This window comes from Meriones unguiculatus, chromosome 14, assembly GCF_030254825.1.
Source record: "Meriones unguiculatus strain TT.TT164.6M chromosome 14, Bangor_MerUng_6.1, whole genome shotgun sequence".
Classification (NCBI taxonomy): Eukaryota; Metazoa; Chordata; class Mammalia; order Rodentia; family Muridae; genus Meriones; species Meriones unguiculatus.
This window is the reverse complement of record NC_083361.1, coordinates 17,256,337-17,283,594: the sequence shown is the minus strand read 5'-3', so window position 1 is coordinate 17,283,594 and position 27,258 is coordinate 17,256,337. Positions and strand designations below refer to the sequence as shown.

Here is a 27,258-nt window from a genome sequence, read left to right as displayed (position 1 = left end):
GAGCTTAGACTCTCAAATGAGGTCACACTGGGAGGTGGAGCCTCAAGAGGGATGCATTCCCACCAGGAAAGCAGTTCTAAGGAGCAGAGCGCGCTAACCACTTCTAACTCTTGAGTTACCACAGGCTACAACCCCAGACAAGCACAGCCACCAGGTGGGATCAAAAGCAGGCTTCTACCAGAAAGCTAAGTGGGCACCGCACTGGGGAGTGGGAAGAGGAATGGGTCCATGGGGCTGGTGTTAACGTGTGGCCAGTGAGCACCCTGAGCACAGAGCCCCGGCCAGAGCCTTCGAGAAACAGTGGAAGAGATGGAAAGCCATCTGAAACGCAGACTCCAGAAGCATCTTTGTGGAGACCATCATCTTTCCGGACTGCCAGAGATGCCACCGTGTACTAAGATGAGGCTTCTCCTGATGACAGGGACAGGCCTGTGACAGATGGAGTTGTCACAAAGGGGGGCATCATGAGTCCTTACGGTAAAGAGAACGAGGTGCCATGCTTGGCTCTGCATCAGGGAGCCTTGGGGATGACTGAAGCCTGAATGCTGAGCCACTGAGAGACATATCAAGCCTGGCCCTCAGAGAATGGGTGGTAGTTTCAGTTTTTGTTTGTTTTATTTGATATCGTAGAATCAAATTTTAATTTTTTTTCTAAGGACCAGGCAGTCAAAATAAAAATTTAGATGGTACTACAAGCAAATAATGAGTTTGGTATGTTTTAGAACCACTGACAACAGGGCACAAGCCACAGGCAGGAACAATGGGTGTGAACTCTCATCTCCAGCCCCAGCCTCTCCTCAGAGTGACAGTGCTGGCATCACCAGCAAGGTTGTCTTCAGGGCACTGCAAGCACGGCTCATGCTGAGCTCTCCAGAGAAGGGGCACAACGCCACATACAACCTGCAAAGGAACTTCACAGGCTTGGTTCCAGAGTGAAGTGAAAAACAAGGAGAGAATAGGGAGCCTTCAGTTGCACACATTTTAAAGACGTATTTTTTTATAACTTACGTGTTTTGTCCGTATTTCTGTATGTGTACCACATGAGTGGCTGATATGCATGGAGGCCAGAAGAGGGCACTGGAACCCCTGGCACTTGGGTTAAGAGATGTTGGTGAACCATCATGGGGATGCTGGGAATCGAACCTGGGTCCTCTGCAAGAGGAATAAGTGCTCTTAACCACGGAGCCATCTCTTCAGCCCCAGATATAAATTTAAAAGGTAGGGAAAAAATGTTTCTAGGTGCATATTTTGTGTAATTAACAAAATATAAAGTGATTTGGAGGTGCACGGAACTTTGAGGGAAGAGATACCTGACTGTTCTTGAGTGTGTGTATGAGTGTGTGTGTGTGTGTGTGTGTGTGTGTGTGGTGACACACATACACAGTGGATGCTCTTGCCTCCACCTCTGAGTGCTGGGGTTCCAAGCTGGCAATACTGTGCCCAGTCGAAACATCTTCGAAGCCAGAGGAGGTCACAGATGTATCTCTAACAGTGGATAGTCCCGGGCAGCTAACTATGTCAGTGTCTGCTCCTTTGTGTTATCAAGAAAACCACCCTATGTAGGCCACGAAGAGGGGACACAGTAATAACAGCTGTCTACACTGACAGCCTCACTTAGGTCCAGTTCCCCATTCTGCTCTTCCCAGGGGTCTTACTCTTAGACAGGGGAGAGGAACATTCAGGTTCCTGGAGAAAAGAATTCCCATGGAAGTCACAGTTCCTGATGCCCACACAGCCCTGAAAGTCACCAGAGTCAGCTTCCCCATGTCCAAGTCTTTCTGGACAGACCAGAATGAGACACCCAGATTGCAACCCCCAAAAGAGTCTTAGCCATGGAAAGTTCTTAAAGGACTGTTGGGCAGTCTTTCCCACTGCTGTGACTCTTGTCTCATGTAGTGCATCATGGCCCACAGCTCATTGTGTAGGTGAGGATAATGGCCTGAAGGATGATGACACCTGATCTTCCTGCCTGTAACACCATACCTGGTTCCCACCCTCCACCCCCAGAGACTGGCTTTGTAGCCCAGGTTGGCCTCAACCTTATAAACCCCTGCCTCCCAGCGCTGAAACTCCCGCACCAGCATCTCTCTGTTGTTTCAGGTTCCTACAGATATACATACAGGTGCACTTGCCCACGCACAAACACACACATGCCCATATGTGCCAGAATACCTCCAAGGACTGGCAAGTTTTCATATAAACCACAGAATATATTTAATTCAAATTAGACATGAAACTAGAATAACATTCGCTCTTTATCAAGTAGCAATTATTTTGTTTTGTTTTTTTAAAAAAAGAACAGTATATTTCTCTTCATATTCTGGCGATCCACAAGGCACGACTCACATCCAGTTTGAGAGGCGACAGAGCCAGCAGTCGCCATCAAAGCTCGAGGTTCTGGGGGTTGGAGGAGACACAGACTGTATTTAATACAAAATGATTCTGCAGCAAGTCTGAAGGAACGGAAGCTCCCTCTGGTACACGGGAACCGAAGTCCAAGGAGCAAGAAGTAGGCAACTCGCATAATTAAGGTGTTTTATTAAATAGTAGGTGAGTCTCGGTCACTTGCAGTGGCTGTGTTAACAGCACAGACAAAGGCTTCCCACGGGTTTCTCTGCAGTAACGCTCTGTCCACTGTAGGAATTTCTTTGTTCTGATCGTTTTTGGCATGATTTTTGTCCTAGATGAAGCAAGCCAACTTCTTCACGACACAGGTCATTCAGCTTCGAGTACCGGCCCTTACCTTCTCCTTGGGCCGTGGGGGTCTAGGCCTGCATGGTCAGACCTTCCTGCCCCCGACTGAAAGCTTTTCACTGTTTGGTCCGTAGAGACAGAGGCTTGCCTGATCCAGTTCCACTCACCAGGATGCCGGGCCAAAGGCTGGCAAGTGCCTTTCTTCACAGCGCGGTGCTTTCTGTGTCATTGTCTATGTCCAGCAGAATGTGGCCAGGCACTTCTTTGCTTGCCAAGTCTGAGTGTATTTCAGGAAAGATGTTGCGAAGTGGTTCGGAAACCCTAGAATTGGTGTCTGGGAAAAAACACGAAGACATGTGGTATCAGTGAGGGGAAGGTCCACAGGCTGCCGATGCACTGAGAAGGGAGGCTGGAAGGTTTGAGTCAGCCCATGCACAAACAGGACCCTTTCTAGAGGTCCAAGCCCTTGAGACCCTAGACAGCAGCGGCCTACTACAGCCCACGGGGACTCCTGAGAGCCTGGGCAGCCCGCCCAGATGTGACCCTTGAAGTATGCTTGAGTGAAGGCAATTCTACTCTCACTAACTATGGGCTCTGAACATCTACATCGCCGGGGAAGAACGCCCTGGTAAGAACTCACTTCTAAGGATGCAGGGGTTCCCTCTGGCCGTAAAGCTGTGACCTCAACCTACATGAGCCAAAGCTTGGTTTGAGTTATGCTGAGTTGCAGGGACTGTCCTGTGTACTGGAGGATACAGAGAGCGGTGGCATGTAGCCTATCGACCCCCAGGGAGACAACCTGAAGTACCTCCAGTCACTGTCAAGTGTCCACCATGGGACACAATCACTCCTTGTTGACAAACTTAAGTAGACCATCAAATCTCTAAATACTATTTTCGTACTACCAATACACTGAAATCTCCTCTCATGTCTTCTTAGGTTGACTGAAAATTCCTTCAGTAAGGTGGCAGATATACAGGCCTTAAGCCACTGCCTCTCCCCTTCCAGGCTCGCAAGACCCCTTCATTCACCAATGCGCTCTTCTGACTACTACATGCTAGGCCCTGCTATGCCTGCTCAGGAGAGGAGAGTGAACGAGACAGACATGGCCTTGATGAAACCGATGGGTAAGCCTGGTTTCTGCCCCTTCTGCACAACCCCCTCCTAGCGGCCGTCCCTATGGTTTTGAGCTTAGGTTTACTTTTTCCTGGGGGTATGTCTCTTTTCTCTTTATGACTCCTGGATCAAGAGACTTGTCCTTGCCCCGTAACTAGGGGAAAGTCCTAAATTATGGACATGCCAAGGAGTTAAAGGGTCCAGGTGCCCATTGCCATTTCATACAGTTGAGGTTTTACAGTAACTAGAAACTAATTGACTGGGTCTGAATCTCGTGGTTCAGACGCATCAAAAGCAGCCTGTGCACCCAGAATTAAGGATGTCCCAAACTTGCGGCTCATGGAGGGACTTATTCAGGGCTTACAGCCATGCGTGGCACAGAGCAGACACTCTAAACCCTGTAGTTGGGTGGTTGATGGACTGGGCTGGTGCAAACATCTTTCCAACCCTCCCTTCTCACAGCCTCAGGCAGAGAGGCAGCCAAGGACTCAGGGCAGCAGCAAACAAAAATATTATCGAAAACTCAGCCTCTTCTCCCATTATTCTACCACAGACCACACTGCCAGCCCACTGAGTTCACAAAGACTGAGGATTAGGCATGAGCTGGTGGAGCATGCAGAATGCAAACAAACCCTATTTCTACCTGTCAGTATCTCTACTTGCGTGCCAGCTATTAACCCTTCCTAGAGGACACACTGGCTCTTCTTCTCATCCATCATGTATCATTTTTTTTTTTAATTGATTTTTCTTTTTAAAGACAGGGTTTCTCTGTATATCACTTGCTGTCCTGGAACTCATTCTGTGGACCAGGCTGGTCTTGAACTCAGAGATTCTCCTGCCTCTGCCTCCCGAGTGCTGGGATCACAGGCGTGCGGCCACTGCCCGGTCCATGGATCGTTTCTTAATTTGCAACTTTCTGAAACTCTACTTATGATAAAAAACAATGACACATTTAGGACAAAAACATGTGGGGGGTGTGGGGGACATCCCTTCCCTCTGCCTCCTGCCTGTCCCGTGTGCCCATCCCAGCCTCTCTTATTCTCACAGGAACTGTATGTGCAGCCCCAAGAGCCCTGTACCCTGTGCAGGGCCAGCTCTGGAAGGACAGCAAACGCTGCCGCACATCTGCTGCAGAGGGAAGACCTGTGTGCTTCCCAGGCACCGTCTGGCCGTGTCAGCGAGCTGCTGTGAACACTGCGCAGTACTAGCTTCCGCCTGAAGAGCAGGGGCACCACGTTAGCAAGGTGACAAGCCAGCATCTCTGCACGGTACTGTCTCTCTACCTTCCCAAGGACCATGTGCACCTTCTGAGAGGGTCCTGAAGGAGAAGACATTGCCTGAGGGGACAGTGGCTGCAGTCTTGAACACCCAGTTCACTGCAGTAAAGAAAAATGTCACTTCAGAAGGCACTCTCAAGCCCCCCCCCTTTAATGCTTTTACACATCTCTAGGTGTGAATTTATAGGGCATCTGTATTCCAAGAAGGGTTGGTCCGTAAATACGCTGCTTGGAGCTCAGTTCATATTACAGATAAAGAAGTCCAGGAGACAGCATCGGGTAGCACACCTTGGCCCCAAGGCACAGTAAGACAGCGTAATAAACTTGGGACCCTGACAAAGGGAGCTCACCCTTTGTGGAATGAGTGTCTGTGTGAGAGACAAGCCCTCCAGGGGACAAGACTGGCACTCTAGAGTTTAGGGTATGGATCTGGAAGAATTTTCAGATCCATACCCAAATTTCCAATAATTTTGATTATGTGCTTTAGGCTGTAACTTTTTTTTCTTTCAAAAATGCTATTTTGATATCAACCATACAAGTATCACATCCAGACACATCCTGGAAAGCAACACGAAGCAAAGCGAAGCCTCGACACTGCTGCTACCACCCAGTCTCTCTTCAACCTCAGGTCTGAGAGCCCCGGGTCCTTTTATCCTTTAGTAAGTTCTGGTCTGGAAACAACAGTGAGCTTCTTATTACTCTAGCCAAGTGGGTCTCAATGCTTCGACCTTCCTAATGCCACGACCCTCATGTAGTGGTGACCCCCAGCCATAAATTTATTTTCCTTGCTACTTCATGACTGTAACTTTGCTACTGTTATTAATCAACATGTAAATATCTGTGTTTTCTCACGGTCTTTTTTTTTTTTTTTTGGGGGGGGGTCTGACCCACAGGTTGAAAACCACTGCTCCAGTCAAAGGGGAGATTACACTCAAGCTCACTGAATGTCTGACTTCTCATGAATATGCCAACATAGTAGACTGTAATTACAAGCAGAAGCCCAGTAAATGTCCAGCTACATGTAATAACAGCACACATAGCTAATGAAATAGTGAGTACTATATTACCATGTGGGCAAAGGCACAGGATGTAAAGGAAACTCATAATGCTGGGAGAAAGTCCATACTGGGCAAATGGGATGGTGTACTTCCCGACCTTCAGAACATAAACTGACAGCCTTTAAGGGCATGCTCTAAGCAGATGTCTGTAACTACAATAAATAAAGATCTGAATAACTAGGTGGTGCCCCTGATTTCATCTCCCTTTGGGTCCTACAAGACCTAGTCTGGCATGTAACATGACAACATATCATCATGTGCTCACCCACTGTCTATTATGGGCTGTTGGAGCCTTTCTGATTTCATCTGATTTAATCCCTTTACCAGCTGTCCCCAGTGTCACACTCGACACATCAACCAGGCTGTGGTTTCCCAAGAGTGTCTCCAATGCTACAGCACATGCTCTGTCTACTACGTCACAAGCCTGCCGGATGGAGGAAAGAATGCAAATGGAGGAGGGACAAGGCCAGCCCCGTGACCACCTGTTACAAGTCCGTGAACACATGTAGTACTTACGACAATGAAGAGCAAGCATGGAGAAGGCCAGCCCTCCTTAGTGCATGCGCTATTAGTAGGGATGCAGGCAGGTGGGGTTAGGGCGACTGGTTAGTGACAGCCATTAGTGCACAAATACGATCAGAACGTAGCAAGAATGCTTTGGCCAATCAGTTGCCTTTTCCTTACCATTAAACATTCCAATTTCAGTTCTTACTGAATATGGCAGGTCATACATCTAAATTATTTAATAAAATGTTTTAATTAGAATACTCTTTGCTAAAATCCTCCTGGCTTCGCAGAATTGCAATGAGAACTTGACATTTCGGTTGATCTGGAATCCCTCCCTTCTCCGGAACTCTATACTGAGCTTTGGGGAGGGGAGTGGACGACCAAGTTGGCGAGGCAGCATGCCCTGCGCATAAGTGCCCACCTTAGTCCCTAAAGCCTTAAAGTTTTACAATCCAAATGAATGAGATGTTTTCAGGAATCTTTCCAAAGTTTCCCAAGTTAAAGCATGTCATAATAAAAGACTATGCTGTCCTTTCCTTTACCTTGAAAACCCTAGGGCTTTCACGGTATATCCACGGAGAGCCACCAACAGCATAATCAATATGAGGGCATTCCTAAGTTCCATATGCTGCCCCTCTGTACATTCCCAAGCGTAGGCCGGGGTTAAGATACTTTAGGTTACTGCTACAAGACACAGGAAATTACAGGGACCTTGGATTTCTTGTGTTAAGAAAACAAACAAACAAACAAACAAACAAAAAAAAAACCCACGGGTAACACCTTAGATCATTTTTAAAGGTAAAATTTCACCTAACTATAAAGTGCAGTGAAAGATAACCAATTAAAATAATCTTTCGGCATCAAAAACAGCATGGGTGACCATGGTAATACAGAACAGGCATAATTCTGGTTTGCAGCCTTCTCTAGTCTAGTTAAAAGGAAAGAACTGAGTAAAACATTGGTGTCATAAGTATTCAAGTGTTAAAAGGCTCAGACTTAACTAAGGTTTAGCCATTGGACTCCTGGATTTAGCACCAGGTCCCGAGGGAAGCAGATGAATGCCTAGATCCTCTGCCACCATTTCAATCTTGAACTAAGCTGTGAACACTCAGACTAAATATCCTACAGAAGGCTAAGGGCTCTGATTAAGGCAACTGTGCCAACAGGGGAGCCTTCTGCTGGCCCAATACGTAGCCAAAGGTATGTTCAGATGAGCTTCAGTGTGTGTTTTAAAAGCTCATACATCTTAGGAAAGCGAATGTAAGCACGCTGGAATGCAAAGGGGCTTATGGGAGTTCAGGGGAGGATTATTTGGGGAAGGCTGGAAGGGCTGAGAATTTTAGACATCAATTATGAAGCTCCATGCAGTTACCTTGCATTGAAGATACAAAATTAAAAATGAAAGCACAAAACACTGGGATGCACATTTTCCTGTGTTGGTGCTACCCTGGTCCTCTTGTTGGATGCTGATAAGCCAGTGACAGGTAAACGGTACCGAGAAGAGCAGAACACTGGGAGAGGATTACCCAAACAAAAAAATGAAACGACATAGCATCGTATCTCAGATCTCAACCTACTGACAGCCACTTCTTGGAGTTGGGGCAAACCCAAAGCTTAAAGTGCTTCCGATGGGACAAAAGACATAACTATATACCACGGAACGGATGGCTGACTGATGGCCACGGCATGGGCTCAAAGGGCCGCCCTGAGCACGGTCAAAAGCACACACACAGAACACAGCTAAGCAGGGGTGCTTGCAGCTGCAGTTCACGCTGCTGAGGGGTTACAGACCTTAGTTCTGGATACCTTCCCCACCTGTGAGGGCACTGGGAAGGGCATCTAGTGGGAAACAAACAGCAAACAAACCAATGTGGCTTTGTGCTATTCAGATAAACATCCTGCTGTTACAGGAACAGTTATTAACTATTGTAACATAGGTCAAACTATGCATCATATCCCTGGGAAAACATCTTTTCATAGTCAACTCATTATTTTGGGTAAAGAGTTAGGTCATCATCTGCCAAGAAGTCACTTATGAGGGCTGGAGGGCCAGAGGTACAGCAATGGGTTCTAGTAGCTTGCTTCCATACAGGATAACCCACAGCTAGGCTGCTGTAATTAAATGATGCACTGCCCAAATGACCATTAAAAACACAGAGTAATTCATTCTTTTACAAACTAGGTAGTACCCGGGTTAGAAATATTCTTGACATAATGAAATAAAAAAGATCATGTTTTATAGGACTATCTAGAAAACATCTCATCAAGTGGCTCTACAATCTGTACAATCCACCCGTGCCTATGCAGATTCATGGGGATGACAGAAAAATCTCCACTCATCCCTCCCAAACCATTTGAGGATAGCACAGAGATAGCATCTTTGTGGAAGATCTGCCTTCCCGGAGCACTTGATTCAGTGTAAATAGTGCTCTCTGAAATCCTGCACTTAGAATAAGTCCAGGGTGGCCTGGAAATTGCTCCCGATCCTCCAGCGTCCAAATATAGGCCAACGTGCCAACGTGTCCAGCTAGTAAGAAGGAATTCACTACAAACTCCATGCCCATTTCATACAATACCTTCCACCTGGACTTAAAGGCGTTAGAGCTTCCAGCACGTAAATGAAGATGATCTTACGATCAGAAGAAAACTGCAGGCTTTATGATCTGTGCCGTGGGTATTCATCTCTGCTGTCTTGGTACAAACACTGCCTCAAACAGCTTGACTGAGCAAGTGTGGCTGCGCTCCCAGCATGTATGGCCTGCACTTGACTTGGTGATGACTGCCCCAAGGGAAGCCCAAGAGAACACTGGACCCCTCCATACTTACCAGTGACGATTCTGGAAGCTGTAGGTGCTGCAGGCGTGAGGTTGCCATCCCCTGCATGGGTGCCAGGTGGATGTGGGGGTGGTGGCACACTAGGCCGGTTGCGGGGTTTGGGCACCGGCCTTGGCCTTGGGAGAGTTCCGTGCGGCTGCGTGGTCTCACTTTGCGAGGGATTCTGCTTGGCCAGGGGCGGGGTGCTGGGTGGTGTGGGGGTTTGAGGTGGTGTGGGGCTTGGCTCTGGTCCCTGCTCGCCTGGCCGGGGCTGTGTAGGGGGCTGCGGTGGGGGATGGCTGGGCGCCTGGATGGGAGGCAGGCTGCTGGAGCAGCGGCGCGTGCCTGGGGCCTGGTGCTGCTGTTGCTGCGGCGGCTGCTGTTGTTGCTGGGGTGGTGATGGGCTGCGTGCACTTGGCTTCGGGGATGTGCCTGGGCCAGGAGAGCTCTGACCCCCAGAGTGGCCAGGAGGTGGATTTCCTGGTTTGGGGGGTGCTGGGGCAGGTTTCTTCACAGCTGAACACAAGAGTGAAAACAGGGTTAGTAAGAGCAGGGGTTGGTGTGCAGTGAGGAGGTAGGGTGGGGGGTGGGGTGCAGCTTGGCAGGACCTCACACTCTTTCTCAGATGCATCAGGAGGCAGCCTGATGTGTGAGACCCAAGCCCTAGACCAGTCCACCCCCAAAACATCTGGCAAACAGAAAGCCATGAAACCAAGGAAAAACCGAATCCTTCCCAAGCCTGAAGACACTAAGGAGCCAGGAGAACTCTGTGCCAAGGAGCCTCTTGCTGGGAAGTGGAACAGAGGACGACTAGCATGGACAAATGGAAAACCTGAACCCAGTGTGGAATTAATGACCATTGACACTGGTATCTCAGTTGTGACAAACGAAGTGTGATATAAGTGGGAACAAAACTTCTCTGTAAACTTAAAGTAGTCCAATTTATATAAAAAGCCAAGTGCATGATATATATACAGGCCTTTGGTGACCTGTCATTTTCTAAGTTCAAAAGGAAGAAAACTGAAAACTCAGTTTAACAGGGGCCATATACCCATACAAAACAGCAAATCCAGGGCCCCGCAGTAGCCCTTTTTCCAGAGTCCCATTATGACCTCAAAATGTGGGAACAAACCCAGGAAGGAAGAACACAGAAGCAGCCCACCTCCACTCACAATTGTCCAAGTATCTTCTGCAGGGTCTGAAGCAGGTGTGGGGAGGGTGGCCACTGGGGATTGAACCCAGGGCCTCCTCCGTGCTGGGCAAGCACTCTACCAATGGGCCACATCCTCAGTCCCTGACTTGCTTTTACTCATGGAAATTCTACCAATTCCAGACACATTCTAGATAGAATTAATTACAGATGAGCCCTCATCTGTTTCCCTAAAACGAGCTGAATCACAGTCCTTGCTGAGGCCAGCTGAGATCTGACCAGAATCTGGCTGTAGGAAGAGGATGGAGGGGCAGAGAGGAGCACCTTGGACATGTTTCTATTTCTCCTGAGGTCACACGGAGAACTGTGAGACAGAAGGAACTGGAGGACAGAAATGAGCACCACTCACTGCACACCAGGCCTTTCACCTCCATCTCAATAGATCACTGTGGCATTGGCCCAGAGGGTGGAATCAGGCAGGTTATTTTCTAACAATCACACAGCTAATAAACAATGGGCAGATTCAAACCTATGTCATATGGTCTCCCTGGATTCTTTTTCCTTTTCTTCCTTCCACCACTGCCTTTCTTCCTATTCACAGAGCCCAGAATCCAAAAGGGGTTAAGTGGTGCCTGCTCTGATATATTGGTCTAGAACTCTGAGCCCAGCAACTCAGAAGACATTTCCCTACAACCGGCTTACAAAGGAAAAACTCTTTGGAATATTAGCCGCTCTCTGGTAATGTAAGCAAAGAAGATAAGAAAAAGAAGAAGAAAGTCTGGTTTCTTGCTCTAAGCAGTGTGAGTGTAAACTCAAACTGAACAAAGTCCTGCCTGACATACATAGTGCAAGAGACTCAGGTGAAGAAGCCGAGAACTGTGCACAGGTAAGCAGGGCCCAACGCAGGGCTACAGGGAAAAAAAAAATAAAAAGAGTCTTGTCTGCGACCATGGTGAAGGTGCTGGGATGCTGAGGTGCAGGCAGACAGAATAAAATTTGTCTTGTGGGGCTACCTGGGTGCTGTGGAGCCATCTCTCCAAAAGCAGAGCTACAGCTGAGCTCAGGCAGGGAGGACTATGGGCAGGACAGATGCAGAGGTTGGCAGTACAGGACAGGACAGCAATAAGGAAGCTGGGGCCTGTAACCACACCAGAAGTGAACTTGCCTTCCTGCTAAAATGTGCACTAACGTAATTAGCATTTGTGGGGTGCTTAAGAGTACACATGCCACAAGGGAGGGGGTGTGTCACACATCTGTAATCCCAGCACTTAGAAAGCTGGGGGAGCACTTTGAGTGTGAGGTTGGAGCACTTTGAATGTGTGAGGCTAGCCTTGGCTACCGTCTCAAAAATCAGCAATGAATTAAATAGCTGCAATGCTCCCTCATTTGGGACCGCCCTACATCTTGCCCCTCTTCACATTTTTATTTCTTCCATGCAAATGTAGGATACATTGGGAAAGGTCAAGTTAGCATCTTGTACCTTTAGGCTAAAGCCAGAACACATACCGGAGTCCAGGGCCCTTTTCCTCTTCTACAATGGCCTTGCATTAAGAGTGGCATCAAAGATACAAGTCTGGCCTTCTGGATTCCTTTCCTGGGGCCACTGCCAGCTTCCTGGGTCACTGCAATGGTCTAGTTGGCCCTTCTGACAACACTGCCTGGGAACTGCCTGTTGTGTCCCCATCCCACCCAGGAAGCCCCACCCACTCAGCTGCCCTGCCTCAGCATTCACCTGACTGTGTGGTGAAAACTTAACCCTTCCAACCTGTGACCTGCTCCCCCTTCTTCTTCGAGTCTGATGCCTCTCACAGGCAGTCAGTTGGTCAGGGCCTCTTGTGTTCCCCACTACAGCATGGTTCCAGAACCGTGTGAGAATCAAATGACAGAAGGAAAGTGTGTGGAGCAAGCAAGGGAGGTGGCCTGGAGCTCTTGCAGCCCACATGCCTGGGTATGAGCGTCTCCCGTGCTGAACACATACTTGTCATCATCTGAAGGACGGAGACCAAACAGCGCTCCCAGTTTGCCCTGCACTGCTCTAAGGGCCTAACCCTGGAGGAGGGGCTGCAGCTTCTTCTCTTAGCCCGCCCCTCCCTGAGGGCCACTGTGCACACTCCCACGGGCATGTTGCAATGTTACTACGCGCCTAGTGCTATGATTTCAGTTCCCTGTCCCCAGTCTGTATGCTGGGACCTGAAGGAGTGTCATGAATAGGTTCTTGCCTTTGGCTCCCTGGCTCTCTTCTGCAGCCCCTTTCCCTTCTGCTTTGCACCGTGAGTTGAAGCAATACAAGGCCTCACCATGAAATTGAGCAGGGATTGATACCATGCCATCCTTGGATTTTCCAACCCTCAGGACTATAAACCCAAAGAACCCAACATCCAGTTATCCTGGTGGCTGCGAGATCTGACTGCTCTGTGGCATCATGTCTACACCCTCCTCATTCCTCCTGCCTGGAGGTTTTCTACTGTGAAGTCCTAATTTCAGAGAGATGTAAAGAATACAAACTCAGACACGTTTCAGCACACATGGGCCTCTTGCTATGTTAAATTCACTGTTCCTTGAGCAACCAGAATTATGACGCACTCTGAGGTGAGGATCTTTCCCACTCTAGCCAGCTCAGCGAGGGAACACAGGGCAACCTGGTCAGCCTGGACCTGGAGTAAGAGGTGCGACTTCCCTCCAGCATCTTTGTTGGAATATGTCCCTCTCTGTGCTTTGGCCTCTCCAGTTCAGCACCACCACCAACTGGCCATGAATTAATTCAGTAGCCTGCCCACTGCCATTGCTACCATTGCTTTGTATCATCCCTTGGCTCTGTTCCCTGACTGCTTGTCACCTCTCACCATTCATGACAACTCACAACATACATCAATGAAGGTTCAGAGGCAGGGACTGTGATGGTTTGAATGAGAATGGTCCCCACAGTCTCACACATCCCAGTGCTTAACCAGTTAGTGGAACTGTTTGAAGGATTAGGAGGTGGGCCTTGTCGGAGGAGGTGTGTCATTGGGGGTGGGCTCTAAGGTTTCAGAGGCCCACTCCAGACCCAGTGTCTGCCTGCCTCCCTGCCTGGCCCCCTCCTCCGCTCCTCTCAGTTAGAGCTCCAGCACCATACCTGTCTGCTTCCTGCCATGATAATCAAACAATCCTTTGAAACTGTAAGCAAAACCTTTATTAAATGCTCTCTTCTGTAAGAACCACCTTTATTATGGTGTCCTGCACAGCAAAAGAACAGTGACTATGGGAGGGATAAAGATAGTCCCAGTTTTCCTAAACCTACAAAGCACCCAGAGCCCCAGACCACATGAGCTTACTGAGTGCCACCTCTGGCACGCACACATGAGGATAGGATGTTGAGGTGCATGAGACAGGTAAGAGCTGAGCTCACTAAGATCTTGGGGAGAATGATAATGAACAAGATTTTAAAATGTAGGTCTAGAAAGATGCTTGGTAGCTAGGACACAATGCCTCCAGCAGAGAAAGCGCTTGCTATGCAAGGGTGAGGACCAGAGCCTACAGAAAGCCAGGGGCAGTAGCATGCCAGTGATGCTCCAACGGAGAGATCGGGGCGGAGATGAGAGAATCCCCAGAATCCCAGCCTACACCGTGGGAAGACAAGGTGGGAGGCGAGGACCAAAACCCGGGCTGTTGTCTCTTGACCCCTGAATGTGCACTGTGGCACAGGGGTTGGGAAGAATTAAAGAAAAAGGAAAAATGCTCTGACCAAAAAAAACCCAAAGACTGTTGTGACAGGAAATGACATGTGCCTGTGGTAGAGATGGGCTTTAGTAACATGACTTCTTTGTGTTTGAAAGGAACAGCCCTGACTGCTGGGCAGAGGGAGGCAAAGGGGACAGGTCTGAACCATTATTCCAAAACCAGAGAACCCCCACCCCACAGGTCCAGCTCACAAAGCTCAGCAGCAGAGAGGCTGTGGTGGTTCCCAGCACAGCAAGGACTTGGATTACCAGTCCTGAATCCCGGAAGTGACTGTAGAATTCATTTTCTGCTTGTTAAGCTTTATAGTTTCTGCATTTTTTTTTTTTTTTGCTCTATTTTTTTTCCAGTTTCTTCCAATGATTTTCCTCTTTAATGACTAATTTCCTGCTTGTTATTTGGTAACGGTCATGAAAAAGACCTCTCAGGGCTTTCACAACTGGCTCTCTGAAGGGACTACCAGAAGCTGTTACACCCTCTCCAAGCACAGGGAGGGCAGGACACCTACCTCGACGCAGAGTGTGAGGGCTGGGACCAGCTGCACTGTGAGATGTGGCCATGGAGAGCTGATGGGAGCTGCCACCTGCCTGGGCCTGGTTTGGGCCCGTGGTCATCTGGTTGCTGTTTCTTCCTGGTGCAGGGACAGCGGCAGAAGCACAGTCTTTGGGTTTTGGAGGACTGAGAGGGATACAGGGGAGGTTAGAGGTCAGGCGTTCCCCGGTATAAAAGCTAAGCACACCATAACATATAGTTGATTCCTTGTATGGGGGTTGGGGCTGTGGAGTCCCAGGACTTCTTACAGATACCAAAAGTCAAGGATGCTCCAACCCTGAGTGTAAAATGGCATTAGAACCCAAGACATCAACACCTTCCTGTGCACTGTAAGTTTCCTCTCATAATAACCAACACAGTAAACACAGTGGAAGAGCTATGGGAATGCTGGATATGCTATACTGTCTGGAGAATGGCCAACAAAAAGTGTCTGATGCAGTGGGGTTTTGTTTTTAAGGTGTGTGTGTGTGTATGCTTGTGCCTGTTAAACGTGTGTAGTGCTCATAGAGGCTAGAAAAGGACTAGAGTTACAGATGGCTGCAAGCCTATGGGTGTTGGTAATTAAACGCTGGTTGGTCCCCTGGAACACCATCAAGTACTTTTAACCCTGAGCTATCTCTCCAGCTCTGCAGAAACAGTCTTTAAAAATTATCTGACACAGTCAGCTGTATCTATAGATACAAGACCCAGGGAGACGAAGATAATTAGAAATCTTAAATAGTGCACATTGAGCTAATAAGCTGATATTTACTCAGAGACATTTGAGATTCTCTGCAACTGACTAAGTTTCAGCCACTCTGCCACAGAAATTACAGCCAATCATTTCAGATTATCCACAGGAAGCCTCAAGTTCTATTTTGCACATATTTAAGGTGGGCATTATTTTAAGAAAATAATGGGGATTTTTACTAGCTATTGTACAAAAGTAACAGTCAAAAAGTAACACTGATTAAAAAGGGCTTAACTATCGCCAGTTATCTAGACTGAGAGAAGACAAATTCTGAGAAGTTGCTTGATGACTCAGCCTAAAGCTGACAGCAGCAGAGGAAGGAGCCAATTCAGGCCTCCTACTTCCTGGCTCACAACTTTCTATACCAAATATTACAATCATTTTGTCAAGGTCACCACAGGGCGGATGCCAGTGAAGTGTGCACAAAAACATTTCAAGTATAAAAAAACAAAAGGAAGAGTGATGGCTGACATTCCATTCCTCTTTCTGCAGTAAAGACTAACTACTTCCTTAAATATTTAGCTTTGGTTAAACAAACTAATGTCATGAGGAAATAAAAATACATGCATTTGCTTATACTCTCTTTATGACACAAACAAACAAACAAACAAACACCCTAAAACCAAGTAATGGAGAAGTGGTCACTGACAAGCCAGAAGGGCACTTACAATATATTCATAAAGCTTGTCCAAGGGCGCAGCTATATGTCTTCTTGACTGAAAGATGACATCCCCAGTCCAGCTACAATGACAAAACTAAAGTCCTATCCTGTGCTTTTCTCTCTGCTGCTGTACCATGCAAGTGCTCTGACCTAAGCTATAGCCTCAGCTCTATATTTTAGTTTTTACTTTGAGACAAGGTCTTACTGTTACCCAGATTGGCCCTGAACTTGTAATTATTCTTCCCAAGTGACCAGGTTTATGGGCTGCACCACAGGGACCTGGTTAAACCCTATCTTACCAACACTTCACTTCCCTCAACAAAAACCAAAAAGATGTAATCTTTTTGCATCTTCCCCAAGGTAAGTTTTTAGCAGAGTTCCCCAAGGTAAATGCATCTGTGTGGTAAAGCATGCATGGGCAAATACGCTTTGTTTTGTGTACATTTCCTTTATCTTATATATGATCATGTGGCACTGTGTGGATGTCCAAAGATGAGGACTAAAACAATGGCAATTAATACTTTAGCACACTCTAGCAGGGCTCATCGTCTCCAGAGCTGCTGCTTCTGAACCCGAGAGAACCCCTGCAGTGGCCTCTGCCTGATCAGCACGGAGAACTGAATGATACAAACAGAATCAGCGTCTCCAATATGAAGGCATCTTAAAGGTGATCTACTGTGAAGCCCAACTCCCAGAGGCTTGCCTGAAGTTCAAGAGGATGAACAGCCCTTTCAGAAAACATGCTACCTTATTTTCTTCCTTGGACCTATGTGTCGGTTCCCTGTAAAACTGAAAGCCCTGAGGGGTGGAGGGTCCCAGTGTGCTGGCAGCCTGGCACAACAGCAGCTACTTGATGCATCTGTGCAACTGAACATAATTACTAAATGAACAAACAGATGATACATGCCAAGAATACTGTGATTCAGCGAGCTCACTGCTTTCAAGGCTTCCTAGCGAGCACACTGAATGACAACGGGCAAATGGTACGTGAACACTGACAGTTACACATCAGACAGGTAAAGGCTTGAGCACACCGTTAGACACCTGTTAGTCTCCACTTTCCAGCACCAAAACGTACAAACAAGTGTTGCTTTCTTCTGAAAAGAGAAAAGCAAACAAGCAATTTGCCATTTTTTCTCCCCCACTAGCCAAAGGAGTAAAAGCAAATCTGATTTGCTCCCGGTCACCATGCCACCTAGAAGGCAGGGGCGCCTAGCCTTGCCTGCCAGCAGAAGTGGGCTCCTTACCTGCTGTCACCTGGGCTCAGCCCCTGCTCCAATATGCCTGCAGAAGAGGGGACAGGCCCACCCCCTGAGCTGTCAGGCCTAGAGCTCTGAGAAGGGGGCTCTGGGCCTGCTGGAGCCAAGGCGTTGCCATCCGTGGGCGGGAGTGGTGGCTGGAAAGCAGGGGATATGTGCTTTCTATTTAGAGTGCCACCCCGCCGGTGGGCCTGGAAGTCCATAAGCTTCACACCAAAGCTACACAGAGAGAAGAAATAGTCAACACACCACACAAGCCGACTAAAGAGACAGAAGCCCGCTGCTCCTCACAGGTTAAAACCACAAATGGGACAGCCGCCCATGCTGCCCAGCATGCAGGTAAGTGGCAAGGATTGTGTCAGAGGTCATCCCAGTTACCAAAGCAAGCACCTGGATCTGGCTTTAAACCTTAGCAAAGCCAGCACCTCACACACTGATCAATGACGCCCTTGATCAGGTGGTTGTGTTCAGCTGAAAGCGAACAGGCAGGCCTTGTGTTGAGTGACACTATGTACTGTGCCTATTTCCCTACTGCCTGATTCCCATTTCAAACCTGTGTGTGAAAAGGAGGCAGAAGCCAAACCCAGAAGCATACCAGTGGCTGTGCAAGATCATACCACACTGCCTCCGAACTTGCATGGGATACAGAAATAATCACGTGTGCACATGAAGATACAGCTGAAAGCTACATACGGCTGGAAAAAATAGCTGCCTTTGGGAAGATGGTGTCTGGAGGATGGGGCAGAAGGAGGGACTCTTCATTCATGACCATTAGTGCATGGACTTCAAAACCTATTTTTTTTTTTTTTTTTAATTTGGAAAATTAAGGTTCTGGACTCCATTAGCTGATGTTTACTGGAGAATCTACAGAGTAGACAGCAGAGAATGCTGTGTCCTAGGCTAGTCAGACCTGTAACCTCCCATGTTGTAACTTAAGTTCAGGAGACTAACTGCTCTCATAGGCCACCAGGGAACAATGGTAAGGACTGAGTGAGGCTCAGGTAACAGAATCAATTACAAAGGATGATGGAGAATCTCAGAGGGAGAGGCTAGGAAAGGGAAGCTCTCTTTGAAAGAGAGAGGCCCACTGTGAGACCTAGCCTCCCAACCCTGTCAGGCATATGAAGACAGCATGTCACTTCACACAGTGCTTACTTGGAGCTACTGTAAGGTGCTAGCATTTTCCTCCCACAGAAATAAGTTGCCCTCTGAAGGCAAGAATTGTAATGCTCTTCATTAGCACTGAACAGCTCATGAACTGCCTAGAGACTACAGGATAGAAACATACTGCCTCTAAGTTTAAAACATGCGTTTTTCTCCCTCCAAGTTCTGGGGCATCTCCAGCTAAGTGCTGGATTCAGCAGTTAGCAAAGTAGCAAGAGCACAGCTCACAGGAAATGTGGCTTCACATGATCCTCAGCCAAAGCCCACGTGACAGTGATGCTTGTTTTCTCCTGTTTCCTAACACTCAGGAACATTTAGGTAGACTTTGTATGTGTGATGCCGCTCCACAGTGGGACACGTAAGAGGCCCATCAAGTGAAGCCTGATGCCCAAGGCACAGATATTAAAAGACGACTGCACTCCCTACTTTGTGGTCAGATTTATGCCTGTAGAGACTGACAGTGTGGTACCTCAGTTATCTAGACTCTGTAAGTCGGGGTCGTACAGGGGCCACTAAGGCAGTACCAGATCCACAGGTCAAATGTCACCCATTACCTCGACTCTACACGTACCTCTCCTTCTTCACCAAGTCCCCTTCCATCACTGCCATGCTGGCAGGCCGCTTCCTCTCCAGCGTCCCCGAGTCAGAGTCATTTCCAGTGTGGGATGAGTGATTAGAATTCGGGGTAGTGAGAGGAACAAAAGCTTCTGATACATTGAATTCTACCTCTGTCATAAGAGAAATAAACAAATGTGAGACTTGGCACACAGGGGAAGCTCTCTAATACCCCAGTGGAACGAGAGCCTCTGTATTCCACAAGGGGAGCTCAAACACTCGCAGCTGAAGGATGGGTCCTTGGCCCCAGTGAGGCAAGCCGGGAGAGGGCAGCTGAGCACACAGCTCTGCTGCTCTTAAGAGAAATCCGAAAATCCAGGAAGAGATAAGGAGCAAGGAAAACTTACTGAATCATTTCAAAAGTGACAGAAAACAATACTTTGATATGAAACAGAAATAAAGGCATTATGGAAGGCTCACTGCCTAAAGCAGCTTTTTGTTGTTTGTTTGGTTTGCAAGAATCACTTTCTTGAAGGAAATCCCAGGCAGCATGTCAGTCTTCATTCTTATACCCATCTACACTAATGAGTGATTCTCAGGGCAGGAAGACAGAGGGCTGAGCCCAGCCCCGGCATCAGCTTACACTTCAGCGGATCGGGCAGCTGGGCTGCACGGAGAAAAGCAGGGGTGGAACACGTAGACTCAACACGTATGCGGCCAGTTCCTGCAGGGGAGGCCAGGGGAACCTCTGTGGACCCCAGGATCCCAAGAGAGACTGGAGTACTTACCAGCTACAGAATATAAACCGAATTCTCTGACCTTCACAAACCAGCTCCAACCAGCCCTGGCCTTGCCTACTTTCTTTTCTACCTCTGTACAGACCAACCAACTATCCAAACTAACCAAAACCTCTGTCCTAAGTGCAGGGCCTCTGTGCAGTCTGCATCACTCCTTAAAAACAGTGCCGGGCTCCCTTTTCCTAGCACCTGAGTTTGTCAAACCTTCCTCCATCCAGCGCTCTAAATTTGCCATGTGATCATTTTATTGTTTATCTGTTTATGTGGCTGACTTCTCAGGGAACCCAAGTTCCTGCAGAGATGACAGTATGCAATCGTACTGTAGTGGACATTCAACATATACTATCCAAGTTTATTTTAGTGAAACTAAGGGAAGTGGAAAATAATATCATTATATCAAAACATCAATACACGTGAATGAAATCTGAAGTGAAGTGTGAGAAAATAAAACCAATTACATAATCATCAACACGTCTTCTTCCTTTTAAAACTGTGGCCTACTCCTGTCACTAGCTCCAGTAGTCCACAAGCCTGTGATCGGATTACCTCCAGGGAAGAACCAGTCTGCATGCTGGATGATGGGTTCAATCACTGCGACCACGTGGACAGATGTGGCAGCCGCTATTTCAGCCAGTGTTCTGCAAGGGAGTTCACACAGTTAAAATGCTGCACCTTGGCAGCCTCACGTTCCTGGAAGCTGTCAGGGCATCTCAATGATTACTAATGGACAAAATCTTTACATACAGATACAGAATGTAAACGCACAAGGCCCCATCCTATGAGTTTGCCAGTAATGGCCCAAGAGGAAAAGTTACCCGACTGTTACTGATCCTCCCCCAGCAGAGTAGCAACCACCACTGTGTTTGCAACCTGGGCACCAGGGCAGTGGCAGCAGGAATTAAAGGCTGGTCAAAACTGGGTCTCAAGTTGACTGGAATAGGGCTTGCATTCCCACGCTGCAACAGCAGCGCGCCAGATAGGTTAGACCCGAGATCACCCCCAACGACTGCAGCCCATGATGTCACCAGCACACGGTGTCCTCAAAGCCCTCGCCTTTCCACAGTACAGTGACATATATATATATTCAATTTATATGTATGTATATCTGTATGTGTATGTGTATCTATATCTATATATATAGATACACACATATATATGACAGTCCAGAGGCTGAGAGGTTTGCTACTAGGCTCAAGAAGAAAAACCTCATATAATCACTATCACTGCCATCAAACTCACCCTTGAGCCAGGCACCACCAAGGCAAGCAGCTTGCAATATGCCTGATGGTTATTATGCACCCACAAAGCTTTGGGTTCTCAACAGACCTAAATTGATTTCCATCTTATGAAGCCCTTGTAGTTTAGACATGAAATGTCCCCTCATGTGTTTCAGGCTTGCCTCCCAAGCAGCGGATTTGATCTCTGACCTAATCAATGGAGTCATAATTTGATGGCATTATTAGGAGCTGGGGCATGGAGAAAGTTTGGGCACTGGGGGTATACCTGTCATGAGTCACTGTCTTCTGAGCCAAGCAAAAATCTATCTTGGGGAGTTCAGCTGCCCCATTCCCACCCAGAAAAAGATAAACCTAGCTGCAGTGTCCACTCCTGCAGAGAGGGATGGAGTATCCAGCAGCTTCCTACACACCTGGAATTGCCTGAAGCAGCCTGGGGTCGGGGTGGGGAGATGGGAGTATATACAGGCTGAGGAAGAGTTGGAGCTCCATTTACATGGCCACAGAGAAGTCCTCCTCTCTGTCAGCTTCGGCCTTCCCGGTGTAGCCGGTTGGGGGAGGAGTGCCCACGACCCCTAAGTAACCTCCCACCTAGGCACTATAAGGATGCCTGTTGGTGCCTGGTAAACTCTGGCCTCAAGTTTGCTGTTGGGACCTTGGGGAAAGGGACAGATATTGCTTTACATCTCTGGGAAGGAGTTTTACCAACAGTGCCTTTAAGATCTTTAGAGATCTTGCCCTTTCCTCTCTGGTTCTCTGCTTTCTGGCCAGCATGAGGTAGACAACACTTTCTGCCACCTGCTCCTGTTGCCATGTAGGGTCTGCCTTGTCAGATGCTCACCACCATGGAGCCAGCTGACACCTAAGACCAGGAGCCTACATAAATCCCTCCTGCTTTAAAGCTGTTCTCTCAGGTAGCTGTCGCATCATGAAAAGTCTGAGTCACAAGGGGCCTGGCAAATTACCCTTCTATCCTTCCTCATGTAAGGATTCTGATCAGCCTTCAAGCTCAGGTCTGCCCTGTTCCAGCAATTCTTTTTAAAGAGATATGCTTGATTATTCAAAAGCTTTCTTTCATCTTCTTGTCCCCAGACTTAAACACTTGCATCACTTTCTTTCTATGTTGGTGTCTTTGGTCAAAGGTTTATTTGCTATATGATCTATGCAGTTAATTTGTCTTCCTACTTATTTGTCATTTTACCCTGTGACACTGTACACTCACAACTGTTTTCTGAAACAAGACTGGGCATACTTGAGCAATTGAATGACTGATTTAAATTGTATCTTTATAAAGCTGGCCAGCAGCAATGAGGCAGTAATAAGTATGGACACAGACTTTGTAGCCAGTGCTTGCACTCCACCGCTGCCTGGCCATGCAGTCCTGGGGAAATTACTGGTTCTTTTCAGACTCAGCATCCTCAGCTATGGATCTGACAATGAGTGAGGACAAAGACCATCTTCAGATGACCAACTACTCTCCAGCTGATCCCTTGTGCCTACCTATTTTATTTAACCCACACTGCTCAACGCCAGCAAAAGCTTCCAAACTCCAACACTGTGAAGTCATTTTGCTTCGGGTGGTATCAGTTACACTGCTATGACAAAATCATGGAAGGAAGCAGAGTTTTGCTTTGGCTCACGGTTTCCATCATACCAAGGTGAAAGAACTGTCACAGCAGCAGAATTGTTTTGCGAAGTGTGTTCATATGAAGGCAAACCACGGCCCAGGCATCACCTTCCAAGGCAACCCCTAAAGACCTGCCTCCACCAGCAGGCGCCACTTCTCAGGAGTTCTATAACTCCACAAAACAGGGCCACGAGCTGGGAAACAAATGTTCGGAACATGAGCGTCTGAGGAACATTTTAACAAGAACCTTGATGACTCCCACAGGACCCAGGAGAGTAAGTTCCAAACAAGTCAGCGGTACACACCAGGCCCTTCCCAGCCCACCTCTTTCAAGGCATCTTCCAGGTATCCAGGGCCAAGTACGCTGTCCTCAATGGCAGACACCAAGCTCGGCCTGCCAATGTGCTCTCTCTGTTCTCTGTGCCAGGCGCAGGAAACTATTTCTGCACTAAGTGAGCAAGTCTGCTCCCAGAGGAGGGGGCTCGCCAGCTTCCTCAGTCTGTCCCATCCTCTCACCTACACTGTAAGCACGGGAGGGGCAGAATACGACACCCCAATGTTTGTCCCTGTGGTACAGGGCTACTCTGAGGTAAAAGCATGTGAAAATAGAAGGTGCTAGAGGAGAATCTGGCTTTCTTTTTCCTTCCTGAGGGGCAGGAGATGACCTAGTCGAAGACACCTTCCCCACACCAGAGAAAAGAAACATTCTTATCCTTTGTTACACGGCCAATCTGTATAAATAAACAGCTGGGCCAATCCTCACCTTCTTAGTTGTCTCTACACTCAGCTGTCCAGCTCAAGTCCATGTAGACACATGTTCACAGACTACTGCACTGTCTGGCTAGAGCAGCACTGGCTCTGTCTTCTTTATGCCTTCATTTTCCCACGTACATGCAAAAAGCCTCTAGGTTTTCCTCCCGTCAATTTGCTTTATGTCAGTTAAATTCTCAGACAGAGCTATAGATACTTAGGGGCATGGAACGTGGGTCTGTCCCTGTGGTACATACATACAGGTGTGTGTCTAGCCTGTCACCATACAGGGCTGATAAGCTGCCCAACAGCTCAGCACTCAGAGGTGGAGGTTCTCTTAGGCAGGGATAACACCTCCTATGTTTCTGTGTCATCTGCACAGGAGATGACACAAAGTCCAGAGCCGTGTTCTTAAGACACGAGCTGGATGGAAAGGCAACCTCAGAGCACCCTGAAATCATCTGCAGTCTGTGTGTGTCTCCAGAACTCTATCGCTACCCATGCTAACCGTCAGGAAGGAGAAACTTCAGCATGGGGTCAACAAGAATCACTCACCCTTCCTGTTTGGCCCACAACAGGTTAGGGCCCAGCACGATGGCTATGTTGCTAGGAGTCATTTTATTAACGTCACTGGTCTGTGCAAGCTTTGCAAGGAACTTGATTAGATACCTAGGAGACAAAACAGAAGGGCATCTCTGAAGCACTGTGGAGTGTCCTCGTCCTGTCTGTGCTTATGTGCAGACATGGCTCAGGCACACTGAACTGGGAACCAGCTCATGTGGAGTGCTATTCACACTTCGCGTGCACTTTATTCAAAAGAGGTTACCAAAGGCTCGAAAGGAGAAAACAGGTCCAAATACTGCACTGATTTAATTTTACCTATTTAAATTTATTTTTCTTTTATAATCAATCTATTTTTTTTACTGTGATTAATACTGGGCTCAATATATATTTAATAAAGAGGTAGTTTTTAAAAAAAAGAAACTGTTATTTGAAAACCCTCATTTTAATTATGAAAATAAATATTCAATTTATTATAGACATATGCTGTTACACATAAGCAGTATAAAAAAATGAAACATTATGAACAACCAAACTATCAATAAGAAACTAGTTAGGTAAATTATAGTCTATCTTGATCTACAGTAAAGTACTATGCAACCACAAAAGTTACGTAGTGATACTGAAGAATTTCTAAGATGTACTAAGCAATGACATGGAGCAAAGCAGGCAGAGGAGAGAATGACATATACAACATACACTGTCATTCAGGCTAAAAACAAAAAGTGGGTTCATGGGAAGATGGAGGTAAGAATGGGGTAGATACAATGTGCGGCATACGTACATAAAATTCTCAAATAATAAAAATATTATTTTAAAAAAGAGCAATGAGAGAAAATGTATGTATGAATGAATGTACATGACTGTACTGGTGCAGATGCGCGTGCACGCATGCACGGGGGTGGGGAGGCGCTTGCAGAGCAGACAGATACTGAAGGCACTGTATCTCAGAAGAACTAGGTGGCTAGGGACGAGAGATTTTTCAATGTGTGTCTTTTGAACTTGGAACCATCAGAATGTCCTTCATTATTAAAAAAAAAAAAGTACAAATTAGAGAGAAAAAGAAGCAAACCTCCAGATCAAACCTCAACACACTACGTTCTACAACCAGGTTCCCACCACATCACACAGACTTCACACACAGAGTTCTACTGTCTGCCATTCTGAGCCACGCATGTCATATTTATCAGGTAACATTTCACACGAATCACCTAGAAAGTAGATTTTAAGCGAATCTCTTTTTAAAAAATGTCTGATTTTAAGAGTTTGTTTTTAATTTTAATTATGTTTATTCCCACGTGGATCAGAGAGAAAGAGAAGTGGGGAGAGAGAGGGCAGGAGGACACATCCTGCAGGAGTCAATCTTCTCCCTCGCTCAGCAACAAGAGCCTTTATTAACTGGGTCACCATGCTGCATCCTCTGCTTGGTTTTAACTGGCAACTCCTTGGGGCTACTTCTCATCTATGCCTCTTCTAAGCTATAGAAATCCAAAGGAAAAGAGAAGTCCCAGAAGTGTGTCCCACGGGAAGTTTTCTTAGAAACATATTATTTAATAATACAATGAAATACACTGTAGAGTGACTTGGGCACTATTTTCTATGAATGGGCACAGAAGCAGTAACTGTTGATTAACTGTGCATTTACGAGTTTGGACTCCAGATACAACATATAGCCACTGAAGCTTTTCACAGCAATGATTTTGCTAACAACTGCAGTGTCAAAACGATCCCTCTACATATAGACCTCATCTATGTACAGTGCACAACAGTGCATGCACGCTCATCCCACCCCAGCCACGCCATATTACTCTGCAAAGACCTCTGAGTGTGCCAAGCATGCCTGAGTTAGGGTCATCTCAGAAGGAATATATTCACTCCAGTGTCACAAAACCTATACATATTCACAGCACATATACACAGTGAGGGCTAATTTGATGTCAACCTCACACAGCAGGGGAGAGGGAGCCTCAACTGAGAAAATTCATCTACCAGACTGGCCTGGGGGCCTGTCTGTGGTGCTTTTTCTTAATGACTGATGTAGGAGGGCCCAGCCTGCTCTACATAGAGCTATTCCTGGGTAGGTTGACTCAGGCCATGTACAACAGCTAAGCAGTAAGCCTGGGAGTAAGCCAGAAAACAAGTGTCTTCCTAAGTCTCTGCTTCCTGCACCCCCAGCTTCCTGCCTTGGCTTCCCTCAATGACGGGCTGTGACCTGTAAGCCAAATAAACCCTTTCCCACTCTAAGTAGCTTTTGATTATGGGGTTTATCACAGCAACAGAAAAGCAAACTCAAACACATACCTGAAGTTAACAAAATTTTGTGGCGGCAACTTCTGACACGTTGTCCATAAATACTGAAGTTTTTTGTCTTGATCCTGTACACTAGGAAAGAAATATACACAAGAATTTATAAAAACACACATTATTAATACCATATGAATATGCTATTAAAGATATGAAATATCTCTCAGAAGCCCTCGTGCTAAAGGCTTGGTCCTCAGTCTATGGTGCTCTCAGGAGACCCTTTCTGAGGTAGGGACTAGTTGGAGGACTTGGATCCTAGAAGGAAGTGTTTAGGAGCCCAGTTGCTACCTGCTTCTCTACTTCTCAGCATGAGGGGACCATGCTTCTTCTAGCACCATGATGTATGGCATAGCCTAAAGCAACAGGAACTGAACCTCTGAATACTAGCACTACAGTAAATCTGGCCTCCTTTAAGTAACTGTCATGCATTTCTTACAGCAGAAAGCTAACATAGGCTCTTTATCAACAGTGAAGCTTGTCTGTTTTCAAAACTTAAAGACAGCACTGATCTGGGAAATAAACAGGTTTGGGGTCAAATCCCAGTTCCATACTATTGGACTTGGGAACAGGTACTTGATCTCACCAAGCTTTGCAAAACAGGGGCAGAATACTCATTTTCCTGAATGACCTCAAAGCTAGAGGCAGGGCCCTGTGAAATTGCCATGCTCCAAACTTGGCACGGGACAACTGAAAATTCAGTTGAGGAATGTGTACACTAATTAGGAGCATC

General features: G+C 47.1%; 1 protein-coding gene across 5 annotated transcripts in view; it reads right to left on the bottom strand.

Annotated features, from left to right (window-relative positions):
• Window positions 1–2,189: 2,189 nt before the first annotated feature.
• Arhgap17 (Rho GTPase activating protein 17) overlaps window positions 2,190–27,258 on the bottom strand; it is an 84,036-nt gene continuing 58,967 nt past the window's right edge. The window contains exons 13-21 of one of the 5 annotated variants that reach the window (XM_021654940.2): window positions 26,526–26,606; window positions 24,219–24,332; window positions 20,598–20,689; window positions 19,271–19,427; window positions 17,524–17,754; window positions 14,842–15,011; window positions 9,479–9,982; window positions 6,830–6,878; window positions 2,891–3,028 (exon numbers count right to left, since the gene is read on the bottom strand). In XM_021654940.2, the coding sequence (XP_021510615.1) occupies window positions 6,871–6,878; window positions 9,479–9,982; window positions 14,842–15,011; window positions 17,524–17,754; window positions 19,271–19,427; window positions 20,598–20,689; window positions 24,219–24,332; window positions 26,526–26,606 (1,357 nt within the window). In that variant the 3' untranslated portion in view covers window positions 2,891–3,028; window positions 6,830–6,870. Of the gene's footprint in view, window positions 3,029–6,829; window positions 6,879–8,443; window positions 8,492–9,478; window positions 9,983–14,841; window positions 15,012–17,523; window positions 17,755–19,270; window positions 19,428–20,597; window positions 20,690–24,218; window positions 24,333–26,525; window positions 26,607–27,258 lie in introns of all 5 variants that reach the window. The other 4 variants (XM_021654934.2, XM_021654926.2, XM_021654955.2 and 1 more) reach the window with 4 other exon arrangements.